At 50.9% G+C, this 27,474-nt stretch overlaps 1 protein-coding gene across 4 annotated transcripts in view; it reads right to left on the reverse strand.

The window, feature by feature from the left end:
- Nucleotides 1–4,287: 4,287 nt before the first annotated feature.
- TGFBRAP1 (transforming growth factor beta receptor associated protein 1) overlaps nucleotides 4,288–27,474 on the reverse strand; it is a 64,659-nt gene continuing 41,472 nt past the window's right edge. For all 4 annotated transcript variants that reach the window (XM_062210025.1, XM_062210028.1, XM_062210027.1 and 1 more), the window contains 8 exons: nucleotides 27,329–27,411; nucleotides 23,946–24,287; nucleotides 21,567–21,624; nucleotides 15,858–16,001; nucleotides 12,419–12,562; nucleotides 11,728–11,887; nucleotides 8,749–9,182; nucleotides 4,288–6,839 (listed from right to left, as the gene is read on the reverse strand). In XM_062210025.1, the coding sequence (XP_062066009.1) occupies nucleotides 6,663–6,839; nucleotides 8,749–9,182; nucleotides 11,728–11,887; nucleotides 12,419–12,562; nucleotides 15,858–16,001; nucleotides 21,567–21,624; nucleotides 23,946–24,287; nucleotides 27,329–27,411 (1,542 nt within the window). In that variant the 3' untranslated portion in view covers nucleotides 4,288–6,662. The remainder of the gene's footprint in view (nucleotides 6,840–8,748; nucleotides 9,183–11,727; nucleotides 11,888–12,418; nucleotides 12,563–15,857; nucleotides 16,002–21,566; nucleotides 21,625–23,945; nucleotides 24,288–27,328; nucleotides 27,412–27,474) is intronic.

Consider the following 27,474-nt stretch of genomic DNA (forward strand, 5'->3'; position numbering starts at 1 on the left):
TCTCTCTCTCTCTCTCTCTCTGCAATTCTGCCTCTCAAATAAATAAATAAATAGCACAGTGTTTAAGATGCCATCCCATATCACATCCCAACTCAGAGTGCCTGGGCTTGAGCCACGCTCTGCTTCCAACTCCAGCTTCCTGCTAATGTGCACCCTAGGAAGTGATGACTCCAGAACTTGGATCCCTGCCAGCGACATGACACATCTGGATTGAATTCCTGTCTGGCCTTGGCCAGGCATTGGCTGTTGTAAGGCATTTGTGGAGTAAACAGCCAAAGAGAAATCTCTCTCCATCTATCTCTGTCTCTCTGCCTTTTAAATTAATCAAAATAAATTAAAATGTTAAGTTCATTTAAAATTTTGAAATTCCTGCCTATAAGTTCACAAAAAGTACATATTATGAAAACACTACATGAAGTTAAAATATCTCTGTGCAAAATTAAACTCATCTCTTACTTTCATTTTCCACGAATTTTCTGTGCCCCCATGTTACCCATGTCTTTTATTTTCTGTATTTCTGAGGCTTTGACACCTGAGGCCTTGTTGACCCTGGAGGGATGATCTCTCCCTGGACCAGCCAATTTCTAGAGACAGCAAACAACTCATCTACTAGTGGGCTTCTCAAACACAAACCAACCAATCCAGACTCACAGCCGAACCACATCCTTTGTGGAGCTTTCACACTCTGGAAGACTGTCCCCCTGCCCTCATCACCCAGGCTCCAGACACGAGGGACAGCCTCTCAATCCTGGAGCCCACTGGAATTGTCCAGACCAGCCAATCCCAAACATGCCCACTGGCCTGCCTCCTCTTCTGTGGAAACCCCAGTAAAGGTTCTTGTCCCCATTTCCCTCCACTCCTCTGCCTCCCATCCACCAATTCACTTCTTTTCTTAATTAATTAATTAATTAATTACCTTGAAAGGCAAAGTTACACAGAGACAGAGGCAGAGAGAGAGAGAGAGAGAAATCTTGTATCTGCTGGCTCACTCCCCACATGGCTGCAATGGCAGGAGCTGGGCTGATCTGATCCGAAGCCAGGAGCCAGGAGCTTCTTCCAGGTCTCCCACACGGGTGCTGGGGCCCAAGGACTTGGGCCATCTTCTACTGCTTTCCCAGGCCATAGCAGAGAACTAGATCAGAAATGGAGCAGCTGGAACTCAAACCAGTGCCCATATGGATGCTGGCACTGCAGGCGGTGGCTTTATCTGCTATGCCACAGCACCGGCCCCTGGTTCACTCCTAAATTGTCCATGGCAGCCAGGAAACCAGGAGCTGGGAACAATCAACATCTCCGATGTAGGTGGCAGGGACCCAACTACTTGAGCCATCACCTGCTGCCTCCCAGGGTCTACATTAGCAGGAAATGGGCATTAGGAGCCAGAGCGAGGTGTTGAACCAAGGTGCTTCAATATAAGATGTAAGCATCTTTTGTTTTTTAAAGATTTATTTACTTTGGAAAGTCATAGCTAGAGAGAGGGAGACACACACACACACACACACAGATCTTCCACCCACTAGTTCACTCCCCAGATGGCCACAATGGCCAGAGCAGGGCTAGGCTGAAGTCAGGAGCCAGGAGCTTAATCCAGGTCTTCCACGTGGGTGGCAGGGGCTCAAGCATTTGGACCATCTTCTGTTGCTTTCCCAGGTGCATTGGCAAGCTGCTGGATTGGAAGCAGAGCAACCAGGACTTGACAAGGACATGTGCAACCCAGCTCCTCTCATGACTTCGGTCAGCATGTGTGTGTGTGTGTGAGTGCACGTGTGTGTGTTTGCGGGTGATGGTTGAATTGAAAGCCACTTTTCTCATCACAGGGCCGTGCAGTGAGATCCTACAGTGCTCCACACACTCACTGGGACATGCCCATGGGGTGCCATATAATTCCTGTGCTGGGTTCTACTTGGGGCTACCCCAGATCTTGTATCCAAGGCTGAGATCTTACTCACTACCCTACCCTGGTCTCCCTTGCTTAGAACATTAGCTTTGCAGCTGTAAGGATCTCAGATCTCAGGTACTGGCCAGATCTGTTTATGGACCAGACCACCACGGTGGAGGTGGACACACCCAGGACCACCCTGGAGGGTGTCAGAGCCCACTGGGAGTCAGGGTTCCCCCACTCTGACACTTTACTTCTCAAGGCACACTTGGGCGGCTGAGTTGTGTGCATTGCTTTCTAATCTTGTCTTAGCGCGTGATCTCATTGAACTAATTTACGACCCTGGACTGCAGACTGAATTAGGGCCATTTGTTTCCCTTCCCTGGTTGCAAGCTAAAGAAAAGCAGGCTTCATTAATTCAAGTGCTGCCTCTGAACAATGTGTTAACAAGCTTTTAGACGGTGCTCCAGCCATTTAGCTTTTTCTTTTTTTGCAAAGGTGAAAAGGCCTCCAGTCCATATGGTCTAGATTCTTGCACAGTTTGATTTCAGATGCTCACGTTGACAGATCTGCTAGGAGCAAATGGGGTGTTCGTTAATATCTAATTACTCCTAACATGAGTCACAGCTCATTTAACCACGTCAGATGCCAGTCTTTGCCTGCACCAACATACACACACACGCACTTAGGACATGGAATCACACTTTCTGCCTCTCAGCACTTGGCCTTGTCTCGTGCCTTTGTCATTCTTACAGTTCAGCATGAGCTTGCAACTTCCTCCTTCCCAGCCAGGTTTGTCCAAGCGTCTCTCTCCCCTCCACTGGACTGTCCTCGAATATGCTGAAAAGTGCAGAGGACACACGATATAAAAATGTTAAGATTGGGGCCAGCGCTGTGGTGTAGCGAGTAAAGCCACTGCATGTGGTGCCAGCATCCCATATGGGCATCAGTTCGAGTCCCAGTTGCTCCACTTCCGATCCAGCTTTCTGCTACGGCCTGGGAAAGCAGTGGAAGATGGCCCAAGTCCTTAGGCCCCTGTACCCACATGGGAGACCTGGAAGAGGCTCCTGGCTCCTGGCTTCGGATCGGCGCAGCTCTGACCGTTGCGGCCAACTGGGGAGTGAACCAGCAGATAGAAGACCTCTCTGCCTCTCCTCTGTGTTACTCTGATTTTCAAAATAAATAAATCTTTTAAAAAAAATAAGGCAAGGAAATTATAAAACAAAAAAAATTATAAAAAATGGTAAGATAACTAAAGTTGCCACGTTATGGTTTTCTCACAGCAGCCACAGTACAGTTTGAATACATCCACCCTGGGTTAGCTTCTGGTTGTCTCTTGGTTTGGGTTTTGGTGAAGCACCAGGCAGGGGAACGTGCTCGTGGGAACTGGAATGCGGGGTGGGGTGGTGCCCACTGAAACTTCCAGTCACCTGAACACACACTGGGCACCTCAGCTTCTTCAATCTTCAATACCGATGGGTCCCGACACCTCGCCTCTCCCCACACAAAGTATAAGTGGCATCAGAGTCAGGTTCGAGGGGCTGGCACTGTGGCGTAGCAGGTAAAGGCACCACCTGCAATGCCGACATCCCATTAAGGGTGCCAGTTCGAGTCCTGGCTGCTCCACTTCCAATCCAGCTCTTTGCTATGGCCTGGGAAAGCAGTAAAAGATGGCCTGGGTCCTCAGGCCCATGCACCCGCGTGGGAGACCCGGAAGAAGCTCCTGGCTCCTGGCTTCAGATGGGCGCAGCTCCGACTGTTGCAGCCAATTGGGGAGTGAACCAGCGGATGGAAGACCTCTCTCTCTCTCTCTCTTTGCCTCTCCTTCTCTCTCTGTGTAACTCTTTCAAATAAATCTTTAAAAAAAAAAAAAAAAGAATCGGGTTCAAATAGCCAGGGGATCTCACCTATGTGAACATACGCTTTCCTTGGGAGACAATGGTAGCTGGGCTGAAAGACCATGAGAAACTCAACAGGCCTGCTGGGAAATTCAACAGGCTTTTTTTTCCCAAAACCTTGCTATCAGTGATGTTCCAGGGAATGAAGTAAAACCTAAGAGGTGAGGTTTTTGAAAAACCGTATTCCTCATGTATGTTCAGGGTTCGAAATCCAGAGGCAGTGTGCTTACGTCAGAGTGTCTGGTGAGCCACGCAGGAAGTTAGCAACAATCTCCTTGGTTGAATTCCCCAGTGCATGATCCCCCTGAAGGCAACACAGGACTTCAGAGTGGCCCGATCACCTCTCAGCAAGACAGGAACAGGATGCAGGTCCTGTGCAGGCACTGGTAGTAGCCAGTAGGGATGGCAACTACGTTCTAGACCTCCTTGGAGGAGCTATGGTGTGAGTGGAAACCATTACATCAGGGTCATTTTTATTTAAAAAAAAAATGCAGGAAGAACAAAGAATTAGAAGAATTTTAATAAAATCAACAAGTTTACATTTGTACATCTTGTGTATCTGGGACCCAATCAGGGGCGAAGGAAAAGATGTTGCAAGGACACAGTTCTCTGTGGGACAGCAGGCGGGGCACAAGGGCCACCCTTGTTGTGCAATGGCCATCCAGGTAGAAGTGTGGCCCTCAGCCCCTTCCTGCACTCCCGAAGTGAGCACGCCGCCAAGCTCACGCTGCTGTGTGAATACATGATCAGCAACAGCAGATAAACACTTCATAAAACTAAGAGGATTGCCCATGAAATATTGACGTAAACCGAGTTCCGTTCATGCTGTTTTCACACTAGAATGATTACGCTGAACCTAACGGGGTGGGGGGAGGAGTCTGAGTGACAGTTCTAATTGCTCTATTCAACGGCACAGTCACAAAACAGCAGGCCTATTAGAAAGAACCCTGTATTTTCTCTTAAATATATTCAAGAAAAAGGGCCTTATACAGTGACAGAAGGTTGGAGAGAGGCATGGTTTTGAACATACTACTCTGCACATTTTCCTAGGATTCTGCTTGTGTTAACGGATTCAGGAGCTGGAAACAGCTCACCTTTACTTCCTGTTATCCTGCAGGGTGACAAACACATCGCGAAACACGGGTCAACGCTGATGGAAGAATGCAGTGTCCTTAAGCGAAGGAGGAGGGGACGCGAGCCCTTTTCAAGGTTTTACCCATCTTGTGCACACCAAAACTGTGCTTTCCAAAGTGCAATGTTGCATGTCCTGGCAACTGGTTCTTAGGAAAACATAAAATCAAACTCAACAGTTGTAATGATGCTCTACGCAATCAGATGACCATTCCCTAACAGTTAGCCACAGGGGGGGTCGAACTCATGACCCAACTTTGAGCTCAGACCAATTTATACAGTATAGAGTTGAGCTACAAGGAGAATTTCTACATCACTTGTTCTTTAGATGCCTGAAATATGGGGGCGGGGGGGAGGAGGGTGCTGATTCTTTCCAAATAATGCAGGGATGTTTTTGCATCTTGGCCCACTTGGAACCAGAAAAGGAAAAAAATACAATGACCATGATTAGCACAAGAGATATGCTTTAAAAGAATGGAAGATAAGCTCTCTAAGGCTCGGGCTGACTTGGAGAGAGGGTGCATTTCCGGGTCCCCTCATCACGCGCAGTTTTCCAAGCACTAAGGTGGTGGTGGAGGGGTGCTGTGTCTATCCTTAAGGATAGTCTCTAATCGAATCTACAAGCACGACGAAGAGATTCGCAAACGGGCAGGGAAGGAGCGACAGCTTCAGCCTGCCCTGGATGCTGCACAGAAACACAAAATGAAGCTGCACCTGTTGCGGGTGTCTTCAGGAAGCCTCAGAGCAGGGCGCGCAAAGTACGTGGAGGGGAGGCTGAAGCACCTGCCAGGAGGGGCGGGGCCTCCAGCAGGTGCACAGCAGGAGGTTAAAAAGGAGAAGGCTCGGATTAGTCCACCCTGCTTCCCTTGTTGTTTGCCGGGTGCTCAGGAGGAGGTATGAGTTAACAAGAAAACTTGATCCGAACGAATAGGACTGGTAGGTTTCTAAACAAGAGAAACACAGGAGTCCAATAAAAACACTCGCCCACGTGCCCACCGCGGATCTCCCCATCGGTGGGCGAGGCCTCAGCACAGGCGCACGACCCAGGGGCCCCTGCACCTGCACTGCAATGGTGATGGCTACCAGCTCTGGGTTTGTGCCGTCTTCCGCAGGATAGGGGACACGGCTTCTCTCTTGGAGCTTTATGGGTTACTGAATGGATTATTACCTGGTAGGGAGGCGGAAGCATGGGAATTTACCCCCAAAATCAGTGCTGGGGTCAGCAAGGCAGAATTTGGGAAGGGATGGTTGGGGGTGGGCTGGGAGCCAGACAGGGAGTAAGAAGGACCCAAACCCATTTCCCTAGGGTCAGCCGCTTCTCAGGGCAAAGGAAGAGAGCCTAGGTGGCGGGAAAACATGGTGGCCCACCCAAGGGCTCTGCAGCCTGGCGCGAAAGGGCTGCTTCTCCACACCCACGCAGGTGCAGGTGCAGTGCGTGTCCAGTGCAGACGTCGGGGTCCCCCGCTTGTGTCTGGATTGCACGAGGAAGACTCCCTTTTTTGACCTTTGCTCTGGGTCACCATGTAGCCGGACAGGTAACCTGTGGCCCGTCTGTGTATCTTCGGGAGTTTTCCATGTGCATTCAGGCGGCGGTCGGCAGTGTGCATGTCTCGCGTGGACTGACGTTTCCTGGGCACACGGAAGTCTTCCCGCTGTCCTGGCCGAAGCACAGCGCGGCTGCTGTCCACCCTTCGCGTCCGGCAGGCTCGAGAAGGACCTCGGAGCCCCCCTGGTGTCTGGGGGGCCCGAGCCGCTCAAGTCCGCGAGCCGGGGCTGGGGGAGCCGGGGCTCTTGTGTCTGCTGGCAGCGCAGTGGGCGTGCACGAGCCCGCCGTTTGGGTATCTGACAAACACGGGCTCGCCGAAAGGATTCTGGCACAGCTGACAGCGCTTTTTGTCCGAGAGCCGAATGGCGCTTCCTTTCAACTTCATCTGCGAAACAGAAACCAAGACTGAGAAAGTCGGCAGAGAGCCTGAGACCGGAGCGGCCACTTTCCAGGGTTCAGCGCCAGGGACCAGAGCTGTTTTTCTACCAGCCTCCTGGAGCGGAGAGCTAGGGGTGCACATCCACAGAAACACGTCTAACCCCACCTGGCTTTTCTGATTTTACAAGTAACGGCTGCTTGTCTGGCTGCAGTACTGCTATTGTAGACCCTTCACACAGCCTTCTCTGAGCTCTGATCTTCTCAAGCTGGGCCTGTTATGCAGCCAGCCTCGTGGTGCAGCAGGTTAAGCGGCTGCTTGCTACACTGGTATCCAGCACCAGTTTGCCGGTTCGCATCCTGGCCGCTCCACTTGCAGCTCCCTGCTAATGTGCCTGGCAAGGCAGGGGAAGATGGCTCAGGCCACCCACATGAGAGAACCACCCAGAAGGAGCTTCTGGCTCCTGGCTTTGGTCTGGCCCAGCTCTGACTGTTGCAGGCATTTGGGGAGTAAAGTAGCACATGGAAGATTCTCTCTCTCCTTCTTTCTCTCTTTCCCTCTCTCCCTCTGCCTTTCAAATAAATCAATCAATCTAAAAAAAAAATTAACAGTGTCAGAGTTGAATAGGACCTTCTAAGTCATCTGAGTCCCTGGTCCCCCCATTTGCAAGTAAGAGAGTGAGGCACAGACAAGGTGTGCACCGAAAAATCATTCAGTTAATCAGTGCACATTTGTTCCTGGGCAACGCCATTTCCTTTCTTTAGAGGTAGCTAAGGAAACAGAGCTGTGGTGCCACCGGCCCCAGTCTGATACCCAGGACTTGAGCTCTGTGAGTTACGGCAACCCAGGCAAGTCAGTCTATCAGCCAATCCATCGGCAGCTTGGTACAGTCATCCTGCACTGTCATTACATCTGGCAGTCAACAATCATTCATTAAATGCCTGCAACACGTCAGTCTTGGCTGTGGGGCAGGGGTGGGGAACGCCCAACCCACGGGCAAAATCATTTAGTCTGGCCCTGCCAAGAAATCTACAGCAGGCTCATTTTCAGGTTGGTAGTTTTGGGGGAGGGGGCACCTGTAAATGTTATACATATCCAAATGTTATGCATATCCAAATGGCCTCAGGCAGAAAAAAGGCTCCCCACCCCTGTTAGAGGGAAATACTGAGATAGTTTCCCATCCTCCAAGAACCTGAAGCCTGAGAGTAAGGGGAGACCATTAAGAATGCACGCCCCAGGTGCACGGTAGACAAAAGGGAAAGTGAGGCACCTGCTAAGGAAAGGGTGCTTGGGCTGAGCTTGGACAAGGCAGTCACCAGGCACCAAGGAAACGGGTGAGCATCTGGGGGGGGGGGGGGGGGGGAGACAGCACATGCAAAAGGCAAGGGGCTCCGAAAGAGCAGGATGCATCTGGAAGTTTCCACATGGCTAAAGCCAGGGTACGGGCTGGGAAGTAGTACCCAGAGATGGACCTACGAAGGTGATGCTGCCTGGGGAAGCAGAGAAGGAAGACTTCTAAGCATGGGGCAACATGTGGGGTCCCAGCGCTAGGAAGACCACGCTGCCAGGCACATGTGGAGGAGGGGCTGTATACACAGAAGCCTCCAGAAGGGAGCAGGGCTTGGCACCGTGGATGCGGGGTTCTGAACCAGCCTGGAGGGACCTCTGGGCTGGTCACACCGTGTGACTTCTCCGTGCCTCTGTTTCCTCTTTTGTGATGGCAGTGGACACCACCAACACTGCTCTGGTGACGGAATGATGTCAAGGCAGGAAGTGCCCGGGATGGGGCCGGCACGCGGCAGGTGCTTGGGGAGAGCCCACTATTCTGATGCTGTTCTACTTCCAGAACATACGCTGTCTCAGTGATCAGTGCGCAAAAGGAGGAGCAGTTAACCTGTTCAGGGGGGCAGGCACTCACCTTATCATACGTGTAGAGCAAGTTTTCTGACTTGGCCAGGCCCAGGGCCACTTGTGTGGTCCTCCTGGCGTGCACACTGTCCCTCATGGCCCCGGTCAGGAAGGGGCAGAGCAGCTGCACGGACCAGGAGCCGGGCAGCTGCTGCAGCACCTGGGCCGCATCGAACTCCAGGGCGTGGCGGTTGAGCAGGTCCACGGCGGCCATGGCCAACTCGTTGGCAGAAGGCCCGGCGTGCAGGTACAGGGTGAGCAGTGTGTGGAAGAGGCGCCGGCGGCAGGGGGCATCGCAGCCCTCCGAGCGCCACAGGCAGTAGTCCTCGGCCGCGCCGAAGTCCCTCAGCTCGTGCACCAGGATGTGCAGGGCCTTCTCGTGCTCGCCCAGCTTCCCGTGCAGGATGGCGCTCTCCATGGGTAGGCCGGCACCTTGGATCCTCTCTGTGGGACAGAGGGGATGCTCAGAGCTTCGGAAGGGGCCTGGGCTGGCTACCCTGGGGTGCTCCGTGGCTAGACACTGCCACACAGGTGCAAATCTGGGAGGTTGTGACACGCAAGACAGACGCTCCTCAGAATGGCTACAGAATCAAAGAAGTGACTGGGGACCTCCCAAGGGCCCCGCGAATCACCCTGGCTCCAGCTCTCCAAGTCACCCTACATTGTTCCTGTCTTCCTCGTGCAGAATCTTCTAGTTCAACGGGACACTGCAGTGTATTCCCTCCACATCCGGGGAACCCCTCTCAGACACCCAAACCCAAGGATGCTTAAGTCCCATACATAAAACCGCACAGTATTCATATGTAATCTACGCACACCTCCCGTGTACCTGACTTACAGTACCCAACACAATGTAAATGCTACAGGAAGAGCTGTTATGCTGTACTGTTTGGTGAATAATGAAAAAAAAAATAGCCTGCACATGTTCAGCAAGTTTCTTTCTAATATTTTCTACCCAGAACCTAAAACAAACAACAGGGGAGCTGACGCAAGGTCAAATCCAGACAAAGACCACCTCCCCTAAATGGTGTACTGAAACTCTCTTTTGCAATTTAAAATAGACTTCATTAAAGGAATATGCGCTCACAGTATCCAAAATCTATACTAAGAGTATTCAACAAAAGGTTGAAAACGGAAACAGAAAGTTTCTTTTCTTTCTCATGCAATTAATCTTCCAGGCCACAAGGAAGGGGACACAACCCAACGGAAGCTTCTGTTCTGACCGAGGCCCTGCGCCTGGTGGGCCTCACTTTGCTCCCCACCCCGCCTGGAAAATGGGACAATAACAAGGTCTGTTCCGACTGTGAAAGGCTATTCCAAGGACACCATCACCGTCACAGTGGCTGCCAACAAATGACTACTACTGAAAGCACAGGAAGAGTGCAAAGATGGAAGAGAAGAAAATTGGTGATTCACACCTTTACGTGCACCACCTCATTGCTACTGCATTCCCACACCTGCCTGCAGAGGGCAGGCTGGGTGTCCCTAGACTGACACACGCCCAAGTCACCTAACTAACCAGGCACAAGGTCAGTCATTCGAGTTTCAATGCCCACCATGGCCTGCGAGCTCCCGCCGCTCATCCAGACTTGCCCATTATGACTGCTCAAACAATACCTCCTCCAGGAAGCTCTCCCGGGCCCCTGGCCTGTCTACAACTTCCTCAGGCCTCCTCTGTCTTCCCATGAAACTGAGGATTAGACTCAAGTCTCATCCATCTTTACGTCCTCAATGCACAGGAGTGCACTGGACACAATGTATGCACTTAAAGCTGGGAGACTAAAAACTGATCAACAGGAGCTGGTGCTGTGGTGTAGCGGGTAAAGCCGCTGTCTGGTAGAGAGAAACTTGTGACTTACCCTAGACAAAGCACAAACCCAAAAATTCAATGTTGTCAAGGACAGCCAAAAAGCTCGTTTGTTCTACCAGGTGTGAGCACCCACCTGCTCGATGGCCCCTTCTACACTATGGGAACTGGTGCAGCAGGTGATGCCATGGCCTGGGACGCCAGAATCCCATACGGGCACCAGTTCAAGTGCCAGCTGCTCCACTTCTGATCCAGCTCCCTGCTAATGTGCCTGGGAAAGCAGCAAAAGATGGCCCAAATACTCGGGCCCCTGCCATCCACGTGGGAGACCTGCAAGAAGTTTTCGGCTCCTAGCTTTGGCTTGGCCCAGCCCTGGAGAGTGAAGCAGCAGATGGGAAATCTCTCTCTCTCTCTCAAATAAATAAATATTTATTAAAAAATAGAAACTGTGGTTTCTGTACCCCCGAGGAATGGAACCTGGAGCCTGTCCAGGATACCTGCACTGCCTTCCCCTGGGCTCCCAGCCTTGAGCAATGCAAGGCCAGGCCCCTGGAGGCAGTGCCAGCGGCCAAAGTCACCATCGAATCCAGTCAGCCTTCTGTTCTGCAGTCACAGATTCTGCCGACCAAGGATCAAAAATACAGCAAAGAAAATGCAAGTGTTCTGAACACGTACAGGCTTTGTGTCATTGTTCCCTAGACAACACAGAGTAACGGCTGATGACACAGCGTGTGCACTGCACTTGGGGGCACAAAGAACCTACAGATGACTTCAAGTACGCAGGAGGAAGTGCGCAGGTCGTATGCAAATACGATGCCATGGGACTTGAGCCTGTGCAGTTTGGTATGCCTGGTGTCCTGGAACCAATTCCCAATGGACATTGAGGGGCGGCTGACCTGGAGCCACTGGAAAGAACTATTCAGTACTTCGATGCTGAGCAAAGCAATTGGAATGGAGGTGTGGTCAAGAGACACGCAGACGTTCAGAACCTACCGGGCGCCTCTGATGTCATCAGTCAATGGTGCTGTCCACCTCTGGAGGTGAGAGCACGAGGCACCTCGCCCCTCCCTGAGGAATCAACCCCGGAGCTGGGCCACGGTCTGCCTCTCTGTCCCCCGCAACCATCCCCCGGCCCCCTGACACATGTCTGTCCGTGGAGAGAAGACTTGAGACCATCCTCACCTATCAGAAAGTGGACTCGGTACGAGTCGGATTTCTGGAGCAGCTGCCGCAGCTTGGCCTGTGCCTCCGTGGCTGCGGCCCCCTTGTCGTTGGCGGACGCCCTCTGCCGCAGCACCTCGTCCAGGTAGAGGAGGGCTAGGTGGGTGTGGTACTCTTCTTTCTGCAGGACACAGGGAGCCAAGCAGACAGGGCGTTTGCAAGTCAGCAGGCAGTCACACCGCCACGGCCAGGGCTGCGCGGGGGAGCTGTGCTGGATTCTCCAAAGACAGCGGCCAACATGGCTGCCTTGGAGATTGCTCGGACACCTCCGTGCAGAGGGGATGAGTTTAGAGCCCGTGGGGATACAGAGTGGGGTTACTCCTCGCCCTGGGAAGCAAGGGCCATAGGTTTAGGGGTTCTCCAGAGGAACCCAGCTTTTCTCATTTCCTTTACGGATTGTAACAAAGAAGGGAAAGAGAAAAAGAATCTAGGACATGGGATAGGGTGTAAAAAAAAAACCTGCCTAGGCCACAAGGTATCTGTCACCAAGCCTCAAGTCCCCCTCAAACCATCAACAAGGACTGACTGAGCACCCAGCGAACGTAAACGGACATCAGAATCCTCCGCCAAAAAGCTTATACAGTCAAGGTGCATTTGCTAAGGCACTGTGGGAGCTCTGCAGGCTGCCCCAGCCTGAGCTCTGAGGACTCACCTGCAGCCTCCTGTCCATCACGAGGTGTTCCAGGTATTTAACCAGGGCTTTAGGGTACTTTTTAAGGCAGCTGATAATATCGTCTGGGTTGAAACTGTCCTGCTGTTCGTCCAGAGGTCTCTTGGTGAAAACTTGAACTCCAACCTGCAACAGGAGAAGCGACTTGGTTACTGCGCTTTCAAAGCCACCTTCTCTTTGACTTTATCCTGCGCTCTGCACGTTCACACTCTGCGGTAGGTTCTTGGTCTAGCAGTTAAGTTGCCCGTGTCCGCATTCAACACTTGGTTCCAGCTCCTGGCTCCAGCTTCCTGCCGATGCAATTACTTGGCGGGATGAGGGGTGGAGGCACACTGACAACTCAAGTAACTGGTGTCCTGCCGCTCGTGGGAGACCTGGCTTGAATTCCAAGCTTCTAGATTTGGCCTAGCCTCTAGCCCGGATCCTTGTGGACATTTAGCGAGTGGATGGAAGCTCTCTGTCTTTTTCTCAAGTAAATAAACAAATCAAAATGTTTTTTTAAAAAAAGTGATATGCTACATTAAATATGTCTAGTTCTTCAAATGTCAATCAAGTGGGTTAAAAAAATTATGGTGACAGAGAAAAACAGTCCACCGAGAAGCACTGACAAAGACCAGGGAGCAGACAGAAGACAGGAGAGGCAGCCGAGACTGACACCCTCCTAGGACAACCCACTGGACTGTCTCTTAAGAGGCTTGGAAGCTAAGGGATGGCACGTTTACTGGTAAAAGGTTGTGACAACCCATGGTGCAACAGCAGCTTTGTAATAGTAACAGGGATGCTCCCTTGCCTTTCAAGAGTGCTAGAGACTGATACAGTGATTGACTGTAGAGACTGATACAGAGATGGATACAGTAATACAAGCGATAGAGACTGATACAGTGAACTCAGTTCTCCCTGGTGGACCATTTGCCAGACATGGTTGACCAGAGGTCTGTGCCTTCTGCCCCTGCCTGTCAAGTGCTGTGTGCTGGTCCCCATCTGTCTTCCAGAGAGATTCTGATGAGACGGGCAGGGAAGTAAATCCATCCTGTGCCTACCCTGCCACAGTTTGTGGAAGGGCTGGCATTGTGGCATGGTGGCACAAACTGCCACTTGTGATGCTGGCATGCCAAATGGAAGCTGGTTCAAGCCTTGGCTGCTCCCTTGTGATCCAGCTTCCTGCTAAAGTGCCCGGGAAGACAGTGGAAGATGGCCCTGGTACTTAGGCTCCATGCACCCAAGTGCAAGACCAGGATGGAGTTCCTGGCTCCTGGCTTCAGCCTGGCCCAGACCTGGCTGTTGTAGCCATGGAGGGTAGGGGAGTGAACTAGCAGGTAGAAGATCTCTCTCTCCTGTCTCCTTCTCTGTTATTCTTTCAAATAAATAAACCTTAAAAAAACAGACTGGAAAGTGGAATTAAAAGATAAATTTCTTTTGGTATAAAAAATTTTTAAAATCCATGCAGTTTTTCATAACACACATATAGTTTTTCATAACACACATTATTCATGAACTTTTTTGAAGATCTCTTGTAAAAGTACACGTGCCATAACCTCAAAAGAAGAGAAAGACAGCACAGCTGTTGCAAACATCAATTCTGAGTTCAGTGTAGAGAGGGTCTTAAAAAAACCCATGCAAATGTGAATTATGGAAAAACTGGATGGATTTCCACTTCTCTGCAACAAAGTAACGCTATCTTTTAATTCCGTTTTTCTATGAACTTTTTGAAATCCCCTTGTATAAGCTATCATGAGCTATGACAGTAGGAAAGTTTCTAAACCTCCAAGAACCTCCTTGTGAGTTGCTGTGGCATTTAAAAGAAATGACGTGAGCTATTAGAAAGGATTTTGATGTTCTCACCACAAAGAAATTATGTTTGAGGATACAGATATGTTTACCCTGATTTGAACATTACACGATGTATGCATGGATCAGAATGTCATATGGCATCCCATACTTACGTATATTTATTTATTGATTTGGCAGAAAGAGAGAAAGAGAGCTTCCTTCCATCTGCTGGTTCATTCCCCCAAACACCTGCCAACGGCCAGGGCTGGGTTGGGCTGGAGCTGGGAACTAAATCCAGGTTTTCCTATGAGGGTGGCAGCAACCCAATTACTTAAGCCACCACCACCGCCTCCCAGGGTCTGCATTAGCAGGCAGCTGGAGTCGGGAGCCACAGCCAGGCCTTGGATCCAGGTACTCTGATGGGCGATGTGGGCATCTTAACCACGAGGCCAAATGTCCATTCCAATATGCACAATTTTTACATGTCCATGAAACATATAAAAAATTAAGAGATGACACATGTCAAGGGACCACCCTGTGACGTGGCACAGAGATCCTGTGTGTATCTGGCTGGCATCTGTGACCCCTGGGAAGAGCCTGTACCTTTCAATGGCACTAAAGCTGTGTCACAGGTATGTGTGAGCATGCTGGGCATAGCTTTCTGGGCACGAGCCCAGAGCCAGAGTAAGGATAGGGCACTCCAACCTTGCAGTTAACACAGCCTGATGGAGGACAGGAGACCATGCGTGCTGGGCTGGGTTTTCCAAGGCAGGGGCGACATTCCCAGCCTCTGCTTTGGAGACAACCCCCTGCGTCAGAAGGCTCATTCTGTCTCTCCAAAGGGAGCTAACAGAATGTGCGTGCTGTGAGTGGCGAGGACTGACATGCCTGCTATCTGACTCCCAGCCATCTGTGTGGTGGCACTAAGGCTTTGGTCCTTCTGTCAATCGCCAAGCAGTGCTTTTTCACTGTTGACACTCCTCGGCCTCCACGATGGGCCACTCCCACTTCTCTGCAGCCTGCAACCTTCCACGCCAGGGTGGGGAGAGCAGACAAGGAGTGCATCCGGCCTCGTGTGGTGTGCGTGGACCAGGCCTGGGGGGGTGGGGGCTGCCTGGTGCTAAGGACCAAGCCCTGCAGGACAGCAGCCAGATCTTGCCCCACAAGACAACAGGGCCAGGCTGTGTGTCTATAGAGGCAGCTGAAAAACACACGTTTGTGGCCGGCGCTGCGGCTCACTAGGCTAATCCTCCGCCTTGCGGCGCCGGCACACCGGGTTCTAGTCCCGGTCGGGGCACCGATCCTATCCTGGTTGCCCCTCTTCCAGGCCAGCTCTCTGCTGTGGCCAGGGAGTGCAGTGGAGGATGGCCCAAGTCCTTGGGCCCTGCACCCCATGGGAGACCAGGATAAACACCTGGCTCCTGCCATCGGATCAGCGCGGTGCGCCGGCAGCAGCGCGCCTACCGCGGCGGCCATTGGAGGGTAAACCAGCGGCAAAGGAAGACCTTTCTCTCTGACTCTCTCTCACTGTCCACTCTGTCTGTCAAAAATAAAAAGAAAATAAAAAAAATAAACAAAAAAAACACACGTTTGTAAGAAGATGCTGATCAGTTTTTCTCTCCGGTTTTTGGTCCACTTGTGAAGCACATACCTCCTGGCTTTTCTGTAGAAGCCAGTCCGCGTAGGCCCACACCAGCTGTTGGTCTAAGCAGTAGGTGAGGAAGTCAACGATGTACTCGTACAGGTCAGCGCGCGTGGAGTCCTGCACGTCCCCGTTCACGATGCTCACCCACAGCTGGGAAGAACACAGATGGAGAGAAAGGGAAAGTTACGCACCGCGCAGAATTCAGCTGAGGCAGGGCTTACGCCCACTTACTTGGCCTTTTGTAGCAGGAGGAAGAATTGCAAATGTTTAAATCGAGATCCCTTGTTTTTTTTTTGCAGAAATAAATATAGGGGCCAGCACTGTGGCATAGCGGGTAAAGCCACCGCCTGCAGTGCCAGCATCCCATATGGGCTCCGGTTTCAGTCCTGACTGCTCCACTTCTGATCTGGTTCCCTGCTGATGACCTGGGAAAGCAGCAAAAGATGGCCCAAGTGCTCAGACCCCTGCACCCACATGGGAAACCTAGAAGAAGCTCCTGGCTCTTGCTTCAGGTTGGCCCAGCTCTGGCTGCTGACGCCGTTTGGGGAGTGAACCAGCCATCGGAAGACTTCTCTCTCTCCGCCTCTACCTCGCCCTCTCTGTAACTCTGCCTTTCAAATAAATAAATAAATCTTTAAAAAAAAAAAAAGAAATGCAAAAATAGATGATTCAGGAAATCAAAAATACACACCCCTGAGTTTGTTTTCTTCCTTCCTTCCTTCCTCGCTCCCTGACTCCCACCCTCTCTTTCATTAAGGTAGCACAGCAAATGGTAACTACAACTGACAGGTAGAGATGAAAGATTAAAAATGTTTCCTTGCAGCAGGCATTCCGCAGGACGTGGCTTGGGGACCCCTGCATCCTGTATCAGAGTGCCTGGGTTCAAGTCCCGGCTCTGCTTCCCACTGATGTGCACTCTGAGAGGCAGATGTGATGGCTCCAGCACGTGGATCCCCACCACTGACACGGGAGACCCAGACTGGGTTCGGAGGCCATTGCTTCAGCCTGGCCCAGCCCCTTTCCCCTTTTGCAGGCATCTGGGGAGTGAACCAGCAGATGGAAGATCTGTTTGTTTTTCTGCCTTTTAAGTAAATGGGAAAAAACAAAAAAAGTTTCTCCATGAAATAAATGCAATGGTCTCTGACGATACGGTGACACAGGAGAAACTCACCTGCAAACATCTGACTGGCTCAATCCCATCACCTCTGCCAGAGGACTTCTCATTTTTTGAAGTCCCTTTTTCAGACTGGAACAGGCAGACATTGCACCTTTTACAAAGCTCTGGTGTCTCTGTCCCCTCGTGTTCCCGCTGTCTTTTGCACAGCAGGGTCTGGATGGATTCCCACGATACAAAGCCTTGCTATTTCATCCAGAAAGTTCCCTAGCAGGTCAACTGCTGCTCCCCTTCAGCGCCCCAGAGGGAGGCAGCATCACCAGGGCAGAAGGCTGGAGCTTGAAGAGACTCCTGCTGCACCACCTGTGTGCGAGCCTTATCCACCTGTCCCCGGCGCTGCATCTGTGGGCCACAGCACCAGCAGGAAGCCCAAGAAGCAGGGCAGGCGGCACAGACTGCACTTTGGATGGCAGCATCCCAGGGTTTCATGGGATACAGGCTATGCATCTCTCATCGGAAAGGCTCAGGACCAGAAGCGGTTTTGGACCTAGTTTTTTGTTTTTTTTTTTTTCTCTTTTCAGATTTGGGAATACTTGCATGCATATATATATATATATATATATATATATATATATATATATATATGGTATCTTGGGGATGGGACCAAAACCTAAACATGAAATTCATTTATGTATTTTTCTTAAAGATTTATTTATTTATTTGAAAGTCAAAGCCACAGAGCAAGAAGGAGAGAGAGAGAGAAAGAGGAAGATCTCCCACCCACTGGTTTACTCCCCAGTTGGCTATAATGGCTGGGGCTGGGCCAGACCAAAGCCAGGAGCCAGGAGCTTCTTCCGGGTCTCCCACATGGGTGGAGGGTCCCAAGCATTTGAGCCATCTTTTGTGTCTTTTCCCAGGCCATTAATAGGGAGCTGGGTCAGAAATGGAGCAGCTGGGACTCAAACAAGCACCTATATGGGATGCTAGTGTCATGGCCGGTGTCATAGCTTTACCCACTATGCCACAACACTAGTCTCTTATCTATATCTTATACACACACCTTACGCACATAGCCTAAAGGCAATTTTATACTACATATAGTCTTTAAAATATTTATCTATTTGACAGGCACAGTGTCAAAGAGAGGGAGAGTCAGAGATTTACCACTTGCTGGTTCACTCCCCAAATGGCCACAACAGCTGGGGTTGGTCCAAGCCAAAGTCAGGAGCCCAGAGCTTCACCCAGCTCTCCCATGTGGGTGCAGAGGCCCAAGCGCTGGGGTTATCTGCTGTTGCCTTCTCAGGCACATTAGCAGGAAGCTAGACTGGAAGCAGAGCAGCCAGCATTTGAATGGGCCTTCCAATATGGGTTGTTAGTGTTTCATGCAGCACCTTAACCCACTGTGCCACAACACTGGCCCCTGCAGTGTGTTAGTTTTTTTTTTTTTTTAATTTTTTTTTTTATTTTAAGATTTATTTATTGGGGCCAGCATTGTGGTATAGTGGGGAAAGCCATCACCTGCAGTGCCACCATCCCATATGGGTGCTGGTTCGAGTCAGGCTGCTCCACTTCTGATCCAGCTCCCTGCTATGGCCTGGGAAAGCAGTAGAGGTGGCCCGAGTACTTGGGCCCTGCACCCATGTGGGAGACCCAGAAGAAGCTACTGACTCCTGGCTTCGGATTGACCCAGCTCCGGCCACTGTGGATGTTTGGAGAGTGAACCAGCAGATGGAAGACCTCTCCCTCTCTTTCTCTCTGTCTCTGCTTCTTTGTAACTCTGCCTTTCACATAAATAAATAAATCTTTTTTAAAATCTATTTTTTGATTGTTTGAATGGCAGAATTACAGAGACAGGAAGTGACAGAGAGACAGACAGAGCTTCTATCCACTCCCCCAAATGGCCACAGTGGCAGGCAGAAGTCTAGGCCGAATCCAAGAGCCAGGGGCTTCATTCCCATCTCCCACATGGGTGGCAGGGGCCGACATACCTGAGCCATCTTCTACTGAATTCCCAGGTACATCAGCAGGAAGCTGCATTGGAGTTGGTGCTCATATGGGATGCTGGAATCACAGGAGGTGACTTAACCCACTGCACCACAATGCCGGCTCCCTCGATGTTTTAAACAATATCACGCATAATTGAAAATGTGATGTTGTCTAAGTTTCCACTGTGGCCTCAAGTCCCGACTCAAAAAGCTTCAGATTTTAGACTATTTTAGACTTTTGGATTAGGACCACTGGCCTCCACTTGTTTCTTCCACACTGTACTTCCCAACTAAATAACATACTCTGAAACGGTTTTTTTTTTAAGTAGAATTGTGCCATATTTGGAGACTTAGTCCACAGTATTTCTTTTAAACATTCTTCAAAATCTTATTTTAATTTTATTCGAAAGGCAGAGTGAGAGAGAGAGAGGTCTTCCATCTGCTGGTTCGCCCTCTGAATGCTCACAACAGCCAGGGCTGGAGCGGGCTGGTACTGGGAGCTCAGATTCCATCCGGGACTCCTGTGTGGGTGGCAGGGGCCCTGGAACACCTGCTGCCTCCCAGGATGCACATTAGAAGGAAGTTGGAATTGAAAGCAGAGCAGGACCGGAACCCGGCCACTACTCCAGTATGGGATGCCGGCATCCCAAGCAGCGTCTTAACAACTACTCCAAACGCCTGCGCCATGACAAGGTCATGTTTTAAAAATAAAACTTGTATCTCTAGCCCCCAAATCTACTTTTGGTCATGGGGTGCACATAGATGGAAAGCCGTTTTTTTTTTTAAACTGTGCTCTACAGTCATATTCCAATGACAATTTCTCAAGCAACCAAAGATCGACTCCACGTTTGTTTTTGCCAAACTCCCGATGCTGCCTTTAGCTGGGTGAATACAGCGGATGTTCTTGGCTGCTCACAGAACAAAACAAAAATGGCAGAGCAGCAAACCACCATGCAATGCAGAACAAGTGGATAACAAAGAACAGAAGGGGAGAGAATCTTTTGGAGAGTGTGAGATGAGATTTTTGTTTCAGGCTCAGCAGTAACATGTAAGATACAAGACAAAGATTGCTAAACTGGATGTCATTCTATAGATTCAGATGCAGTGCCCCTGCCAGGTCACCTGGAGCGCTGGTCCAGACTGCAGCTTCACCAGTGACCAGGGGTGTGGCCTTGATTAGTTCTGTGCTGTCACAGGAGACATGGTGATAAGAATTCACAAGAGCTTGGGGCCGGCACTGTGGAGCAGCAGGTAAAGCTGCTGCCTGCAGTGCCGGCATCCCATGTGGGCGCTGGTTTGAGACCCAGCTGTTCCACTTACAATCCAGCTCCCTGCTGTGGCCTCGGAAAGCAGCAGAAGATGGCCCAAGTCCTTGGGCCCTGCACCCGTGTGGGAGACCCAGAGGAAGCTCCTGGCTCCTGGCTTCAGATTGATGTAGCTCCGGCCATTGCGGCCAGCTGGGGAATGAACCAGCAGATGGAAGACCTCTCTTTCTGCCTCTCCTACTCTCTTTGTGTAACTCTGACTTTCAAATAAATAAATAAATCTTCAAAAGGAAAAAAAAAAAGAATTCACAAGAGCTAATGTCATTGACAGTGAAGACTATAAACTCAACTGCTATTCACTATCTTGATTTTCTGATAAGGCAGTGACGTCACAAGCCTTGCGGCTCAGTAAGGGGTCATATTTTCAAGTTGATTGTACAGAAGTAGAGGCGAGGGAGGATGCTGGGGAGAGGAACTAGAGGGAGGCTGGATAACGGGAACTGAAATATAGTTAGACAGGAGCAAAAAGTCATGTTATTCCACAACACAACAGGAGACTACAGATCATAACAATTTATCATGTATCTTATAAAGTACTAGAAGAGGGGCCATCACTGTGGCGTAGCAGGTAAAGCCACATCCCATGTGGGCGCCAGTTCGAGTCCCAGCTGTTCCACTTCCAATCCAGCTCTCTGCTATGGCCTGCGAAAGCAGTAGAAGATGGCCCAAATCCTTGGGCCCTTGTATCTGTGTGGAAGACCTGGAAGAAGCTTCTGACTCCAGATCGGCTCAGCTCCAGCCACTGCAGCCAATTGGGGAATGAATCGGCAGATGGAAGATCTCTCTCCCTCTCTGCCTCTCCTCTCTCTGTTTCTCTTTCAAATAAATAAATAAATCTTTAAAAAAAAATAAATAAAGTACTAGAAGAGAAGAGTGTGATGTTTCCCAACAGAAAGAAATGATAAATTTCAGGAGATGGATATACAAATTAACCTGATTTCATCATTACACTTTGTGTACATCAATCAAATTATCCCATGGTACCTCTACACATTGGTACAAAGATTATGTATCAATTAAAATGTTAACAAAATAAATCACAATTTTAATTTTAAATTCTTCAGCTTTCAAAAATTCTATCTTGATCATGTTCTTTAAATGGCAAAAAAAAAAAAAAAAAAAAAAAAAGACAAATCTTAGCCAACATGTCAAGGAATTTACTTTCTCAATAAAAAAAAAAGGTGGTAGATTAGGCAAAAGGGGGGTCTCTGTAATTTGCGATTTTTTTTAAAGTAACACCTGGTTGACCAGTACTAATTTTAACATAATGCTGAAATGCTTCTGGACTCACCTGAACGGCGGCAGCATCTTGGTTATTATAGTGATACAGCAATCCAAGTGCAAAATACCTGGAAGAGAACGAGGTGGTCAGTCCAACCTCCCCCTACCACCTCTGAAGGGGCCTCCGACCCCCACACCCCTCGCCCTGGTCCTGCTCAACTCAGAGATCAACAGTAAACTCTGATCACAAATGCATCCTCATTTTGGTTTATTTATTTATGGCACCAAAAAACACACGTCTTGTCCATTTCCTAAAAGGATCCAATTCTAATCTAAGATGAGCTGGAAAAGAAAAACTATAATGATACTTCAGAAAGAAATGAAATTTGCTCTAAATATGAATATACAATAATATATATATGAATATACAATCCCACATATCTTTAGTTAACTGTTATTATTAACCCCTCACAGGGTATTAAACGAATAAGCAGAAGCTGTACTGAGCGGTGGCTGAAACAAGAGGAGGAGTCTGACTATTCCACAGCGGTAAACGTCCAGGCTCCAGCCATCACAGACAAGTCAGGGAGAGCCCTGAGGGAGAGTTCTAGAACCTGAGCCGCAATCCAGGCTTCCTGACTTGTGAACTGCACGACCTTGAGAAGTATATTTTCCTTAGTCCTCATTTACAACTGGAAGGGGCCAGCAATGACATCGGCATCGCCTGGGCAGTGAGCCCTCCACACCATCCCAAAGTCCTATTTTTTTTCTTTCCTCCTGAAGTTCTGTGGGTGAGCTAGTCCCTGGTCATGCTCCTTCCCAGCAGGTGAGTAGAGAAAAGTTGACCTTGTGAGAGACTGGCTCTCTCCCCTCTAAGAGCAAACTCAAAATACTGAAGTGTCTGCAGGAGTCCTCATATTACACCTTTTGGAAAGTTATACTGACTCAATGGAGCCTACTGTCCTGAGTCACTACCAGGAGTGCTCAGTGGAAAATCTAAAATCCAGAAGCTAAGGCTTTATAAGTGCCAATGTGATGCTCAAAAAGTTTCAGAGTTTGAAGCATCGTGGAAAACAAAGTCTGAAACACTGCCAGTCCCAGGCACTGTAGAAAAGGGATACTCCATGTAGAATACCTTTCTACAGCCTATTTGAGTAACTCATGATACCAGGATGGGATCCAGTATAGTAACCCCAACCCCCCGTATCTCTGTGGGACTTCACCCACAGGGGTGTCATTTCAAATCATTAACAAAAATACAGACAAAAGTCTTACTGCTTAAATGAGGGACCCCCTCAGGAGTTGGTGCTGTGGCATACAAGGTTAAGCCTCTACCTGTGGCTCTGGCATCCCATATGGATGCTGGTTCAAGTCCCCGCTGCTCCAGTTCCAAACCAGATCCTTGCTAATGGCCTAGGAAAGTAGCAGAAGTGCTTGGGCCTCTGCACCCATGTGGGAGACCCAGAAGAAGCTCCTGGCTCCTGGCTTTGGGTCAGCCCAATTCTGGCCATTGTGGCCATTTTGGGAGTGAACCAGCAGATGGAAGACCCCTCTCTGTCTCCCTCTTTCTGTCTGTAACTCTGCCTCTCAAATAAAAACAAATCTTAAAATAAGGTCTCACCTAACCCCTCTCATATTAAAAGCAATCAATTAATCAATCTATCTATCTAGGAGACAGAGACAGAGAAAGAGCTTCTATCCTCTGGTTCACTCCCCAAATGTTTGCAACGGCCGTGATCAAAGCTCAGAGCCAAGAACCAGGAACTCAATCCTGGTCTCGCACGTGGGTAGCAGGAACCCAGTTAATTACTTGAGCCATCACTGCTGCCTCCTAGGACCTGTAGTGGCAGCAAACTGGAAGCAGGAGTTGTCGCTGGGATCAAACCCAGGTACTGTGATATGGGATGCTGGCATCCCAGTGGGCATCTTAACTGCTGGGCCAAATGCCTGCTCCCACTCCACCCGCTTCATTTTTAAAAATAAGAAAACTGAGGCTTAGAACGGTTGGGCTACATGATCACCTGCCCCAGAGCAAGAAGCAGCTGGCCCTAATCAAGCCAGTCACTCTATATTAACTGCCTGTTGTACATAAGGCTGCCTACTAACTGGTGCACGGATGAAGGCAGAGTTTTAAACCTACTGCTTGTGTCAACCAGATCAGGAAGCCTCATTAAAGAAGAGGTACGAGAATGAACGCCCTGTAAGACCCCACAGGGAGTGACGAGAGTGATGGGACCAGGAGCACTCAGCACCTGTCGTCACTATGATTTCATGGCAGTTACTGCACGAATCCTTAAGAAGCCAAATGCTGCACTGGCTAAGCAGCTTCACAGTGGTCTCTGGGCAAAGGGCCCTGGCGTGGGCTGCAGCAGGGCTGGGCGGGACACACACTCACACACACACACTCACACACACACACAGTGCTGGCAGGAAGAGGGCGCTCACTCACTTCTTGTGCTTCTGCAGCCAGGCAGCGCTGTCGGTCAGCAGACAGAAGTTCTCGGTCACCAGCAGGTCCAGCAGGCTGTCCTGGTCAGCCTCTGCGTACAGCTTGAGCAAGGCCGTGTCGATGTCTTCCTTGTAGCCGTTGGCAACCTCGGTGCTGCGCACTTCGTTGAGGTAGCTCATGAGGAAGCGCTTGCACTGGGCCATCTTCTCCTGGTCCCCTTGCGTCAGCTGGTTGAGGTCTGCGTAGTCGTGCAGAGGAGGGTGAGACCGGGTGAATGAAGAGGAGGTGGGCAACAGGAAGGGGTAGAGAGAGATCAGCTCCCGGACGTCAAGCTGGCCGCTTCTGCAATTACAGTGTCAAACTAAATGAAGCAAAAAGAGAGAAAGACTACACATAGGCACACAAAACGACACTGAGGGCAGTGCACGTCGGCACACGGCTACGGGGGCTGGGTGCGGGGTGAGCACACCATGGTGACGCTCCTAAGTGGCATCAAACTGGGTGCATGTCACCGGGTTCCGAAAAGAGGGCAGGCGGGGCACAAGGGTAGGAGACACATACACACACACACACACAAGTGTGGAAGTGGCATCGATACCCCTGGGCTGCTGGCACACCCAGTGCAGCAGAGGACTCCCTGGGAAGCCAGGCGGGCAAAGCCCCACCCGGGAGAGCACAGTACAGCTGCCCAAGCAGAGACGGCATTGTGGTTCTTCCGCAGCCAACAGCATCCCGACGCCAAGTTAGAAACATGCGTCAAAGCCAGTTCCACTGAAAGCAGAGAACTTGATAGGAACTCAATGGTGTCCTTGCCAGTCTTAGGACAAAAGACACAGACATATACTTGGGGACGGTTTCTGTGCTGACTCCAAAGAACTGCAGAGCAGAACAATGGTAGGCTATGCAGAAACGGGCCAGCCTGGCGTCCCAGCCTTGGGAGGCCCTGCGAGCCACCCTGAGTGATGGCCCCCCTCTGGTCCACTGTGGCACTGTTTCCCATCTGCTCCCCTCCCGCCTGCTGGCTAACAACGGCTAATGCAGGCTGCTCTGAGCTGCACATGGCCACCCTGACCCAAGTTAGAAGCACCTTGTGGGAACGCTTGGGAGGTAAGAGAAGCCGGGGCCGCACTTCATCCACACTCCACCCAGCCACCCTCCACTCTCCCCTCCTGGCTCCCTCACCTCCTGACCTTCAGTGGTTTGAACGACCCACAGGACACACTGCAGACCTCTCAGCATGGCATCAAGTCCCTTTTAAACCTTAGGACTTCAGCCTCAGCACCCTGCCCACATCGCTACACTTTAACCTCAGCGAATGCCACGCCTCCTGGGCCTAGAGCGCTGGCTCAAAATAGGATGCTCCCCGGGGGACGGCCAGCAGTGTCTGGAGGTAGTTATGTCTGGAGGAGGGAATGCCCCGGCACTTGGGGTGGGGGAGGGGTCTGCTGCCCACTTGGCAGTGCACAAGACAGACCCTACACAAAGAAGCGTCTGGTCCCAGACAGCATCAGTGCCACAGCTGAGAAACCCCAGCTTGATATGGGAGCGGGGGGCACTTCCGCTCATCGGTTTCGATCCAGAACAAACATGGTGAAGGAAGATTCCTCTCTTGGCCAACATCAGCCCATGGGGTGCTCCCACGGCCCTGTGACACCTCCAGTGCTCCATGGGTGCGTGGCAGTTTTCCAAACCAATGAGGGCCCTGACAACAGAGCCACAGTCTTGCCCTTTACCTCCCTCACTCTGATGCTCGGGGACCAGGTCTGATAATTGAGAGCGGGGCCGAACCCAGCGGCACGTGGGCCAGAGAGACAAGCAGGCAGCACACGCCCTGGGATGTGAGCCACGCACGGGTTCCCAGCTGCAGCGCTGGCCCCAGCACAGGGCTGACAAGGACTCGGAGGACAAGTCCCAGCTCACCAAGGGCAGAACATCGGCAGTGTTTACCGTGGGTACCAGATGGGGAGGTGAAACCGTCTGGGACTCAGGAGTAGTTACCTCCAACCTTAACTCCCTCGGTCACCCTCGTGACACAGGCTGTGAGCGGTGGCCCACAGGTGGCAGCTGTCCAGAGGCTGAAGGGCAGGAGCCCTGTCCCAGTGACAGGTTGGCCCTACCCCCATTCTCCTACAATTTAAGGGACTTTTCCAGAAATGCATCCTGGGGCCAATTAACCCGTGAGAAAAGGAAGATGTCACAGGATATCCCCGTGACCTGAATGAGAGGTCTGTGACCCCCCACAGGTATCAAACAAGACGTGGTAGGAAAAGAGCTAGATCCCAGGAAGCAAAGAATCCGCTTAAACCCCAGAGCTACGGACCCACGCGGGAGACACGACAGACAACAGCCCACGGGATGTGCCCACGTGAAAGTCATCTGGGGCATTGTTACTCGAGGCGGGAGTCCCTCTGTACTCAGAATCCGTTTTCCACTCCTGGTTTTGAGACAGAGCAAGAGATCAGAGCTGGGGGGGGGGGGGGATGAGGAGCGAGAACCCATCATTTACGGATGTCCCCGGACAGCGATTCCCTGGATAGCGCCCCCGAGTGGCCACCGCTTAGGCTCTTACGCAGATGTAAGGGGGCCTTCCTGCTGCAGAATCGACTCCAGCGGGACACTCCAAGAGCTGGTTCCAAAGGCAGGGCCTTAGGGAGCTATCTGAAGGCTATCATAGCAGCTTGAACTTGAGCTTCTGCCGGGAGGGCAGCACCTGCTGAGAGGCAAGGGTGACAGCAGGTGCTCCCAGGACAGCCGTGGGGATGAGAGGATGGTGGAGGAAGGGCCAGGAGAGCCTGAGACTGAGAGAGGGAGAGACAGCGAGCGAATGCAACCATGACAGCCCACCGGCGAGCCCCCTAGCAGGTGCAGAATCAACCACAAGGCCAGAAGGGACCTCCCCAAGAAAAACTCAACTTCCTAAAAGACAGCTGACTGGGGATACCACATTAAAAAAAGAATCTGTACAAGAGGGAAAGTTTTCACAAGTCCTCCCCAAAGCCCCCACTCTTTTCCTAAGCGCCTTGTAAAATCCCTGGAGAAAAGGTGGTGTGGACAGTGGTGTCCTTTGAGACATCCTCACAAGCCTTCAAACACACTGCTGGGAATTCTTTCCCCCATCTAAGCAATCCCTCTGCAGGACCACAGGGGGATCTGGGTCTCTCCTCAGCCCCACCCTCCATAACACACAAGACAGCTACACGGAGGCGAGGGGGGAGGGGATGTGGAGGAACCGGTGCCGGAGTGCCGGCTACCATGAAGGTCACCGTTTCTGCTGGAAGCACAACAGGCCCTGGCAGCACTTCCAGCACCACCTCACAGGGGACAGAGAGACTGTGGGCACAGGGGACACTGGAGCGGGACCGACGACCAGTACCGCAAATTACCTGAAGAGCTCTTTCGCTTCCAGGAACTGAAGTTGTGCAAACTGTATGAACCCCGCCTGCTGCAGAATCCTCCTGTACATGACCTGCAAGGAAAGAGAGGTTGCACCTCTTAGAGATACCCCCAAACCATCCCCCTGGAGAACTGT

Source organism: Lepus europaeus, chromosome 13 (assembly GCF_033115175.1).
Source record: "Lepus europaeus isolate LE1 chromosome 13, mLepTim1.pri, whole genome shotgun sequence".
Taxonomy (NCBI): domain Eukaryota; kingdom Metazoa; phylum Chordata; class Mammalia; order Lagomorpha; family Leporidae; genus Lepus; species Lepus europaeus.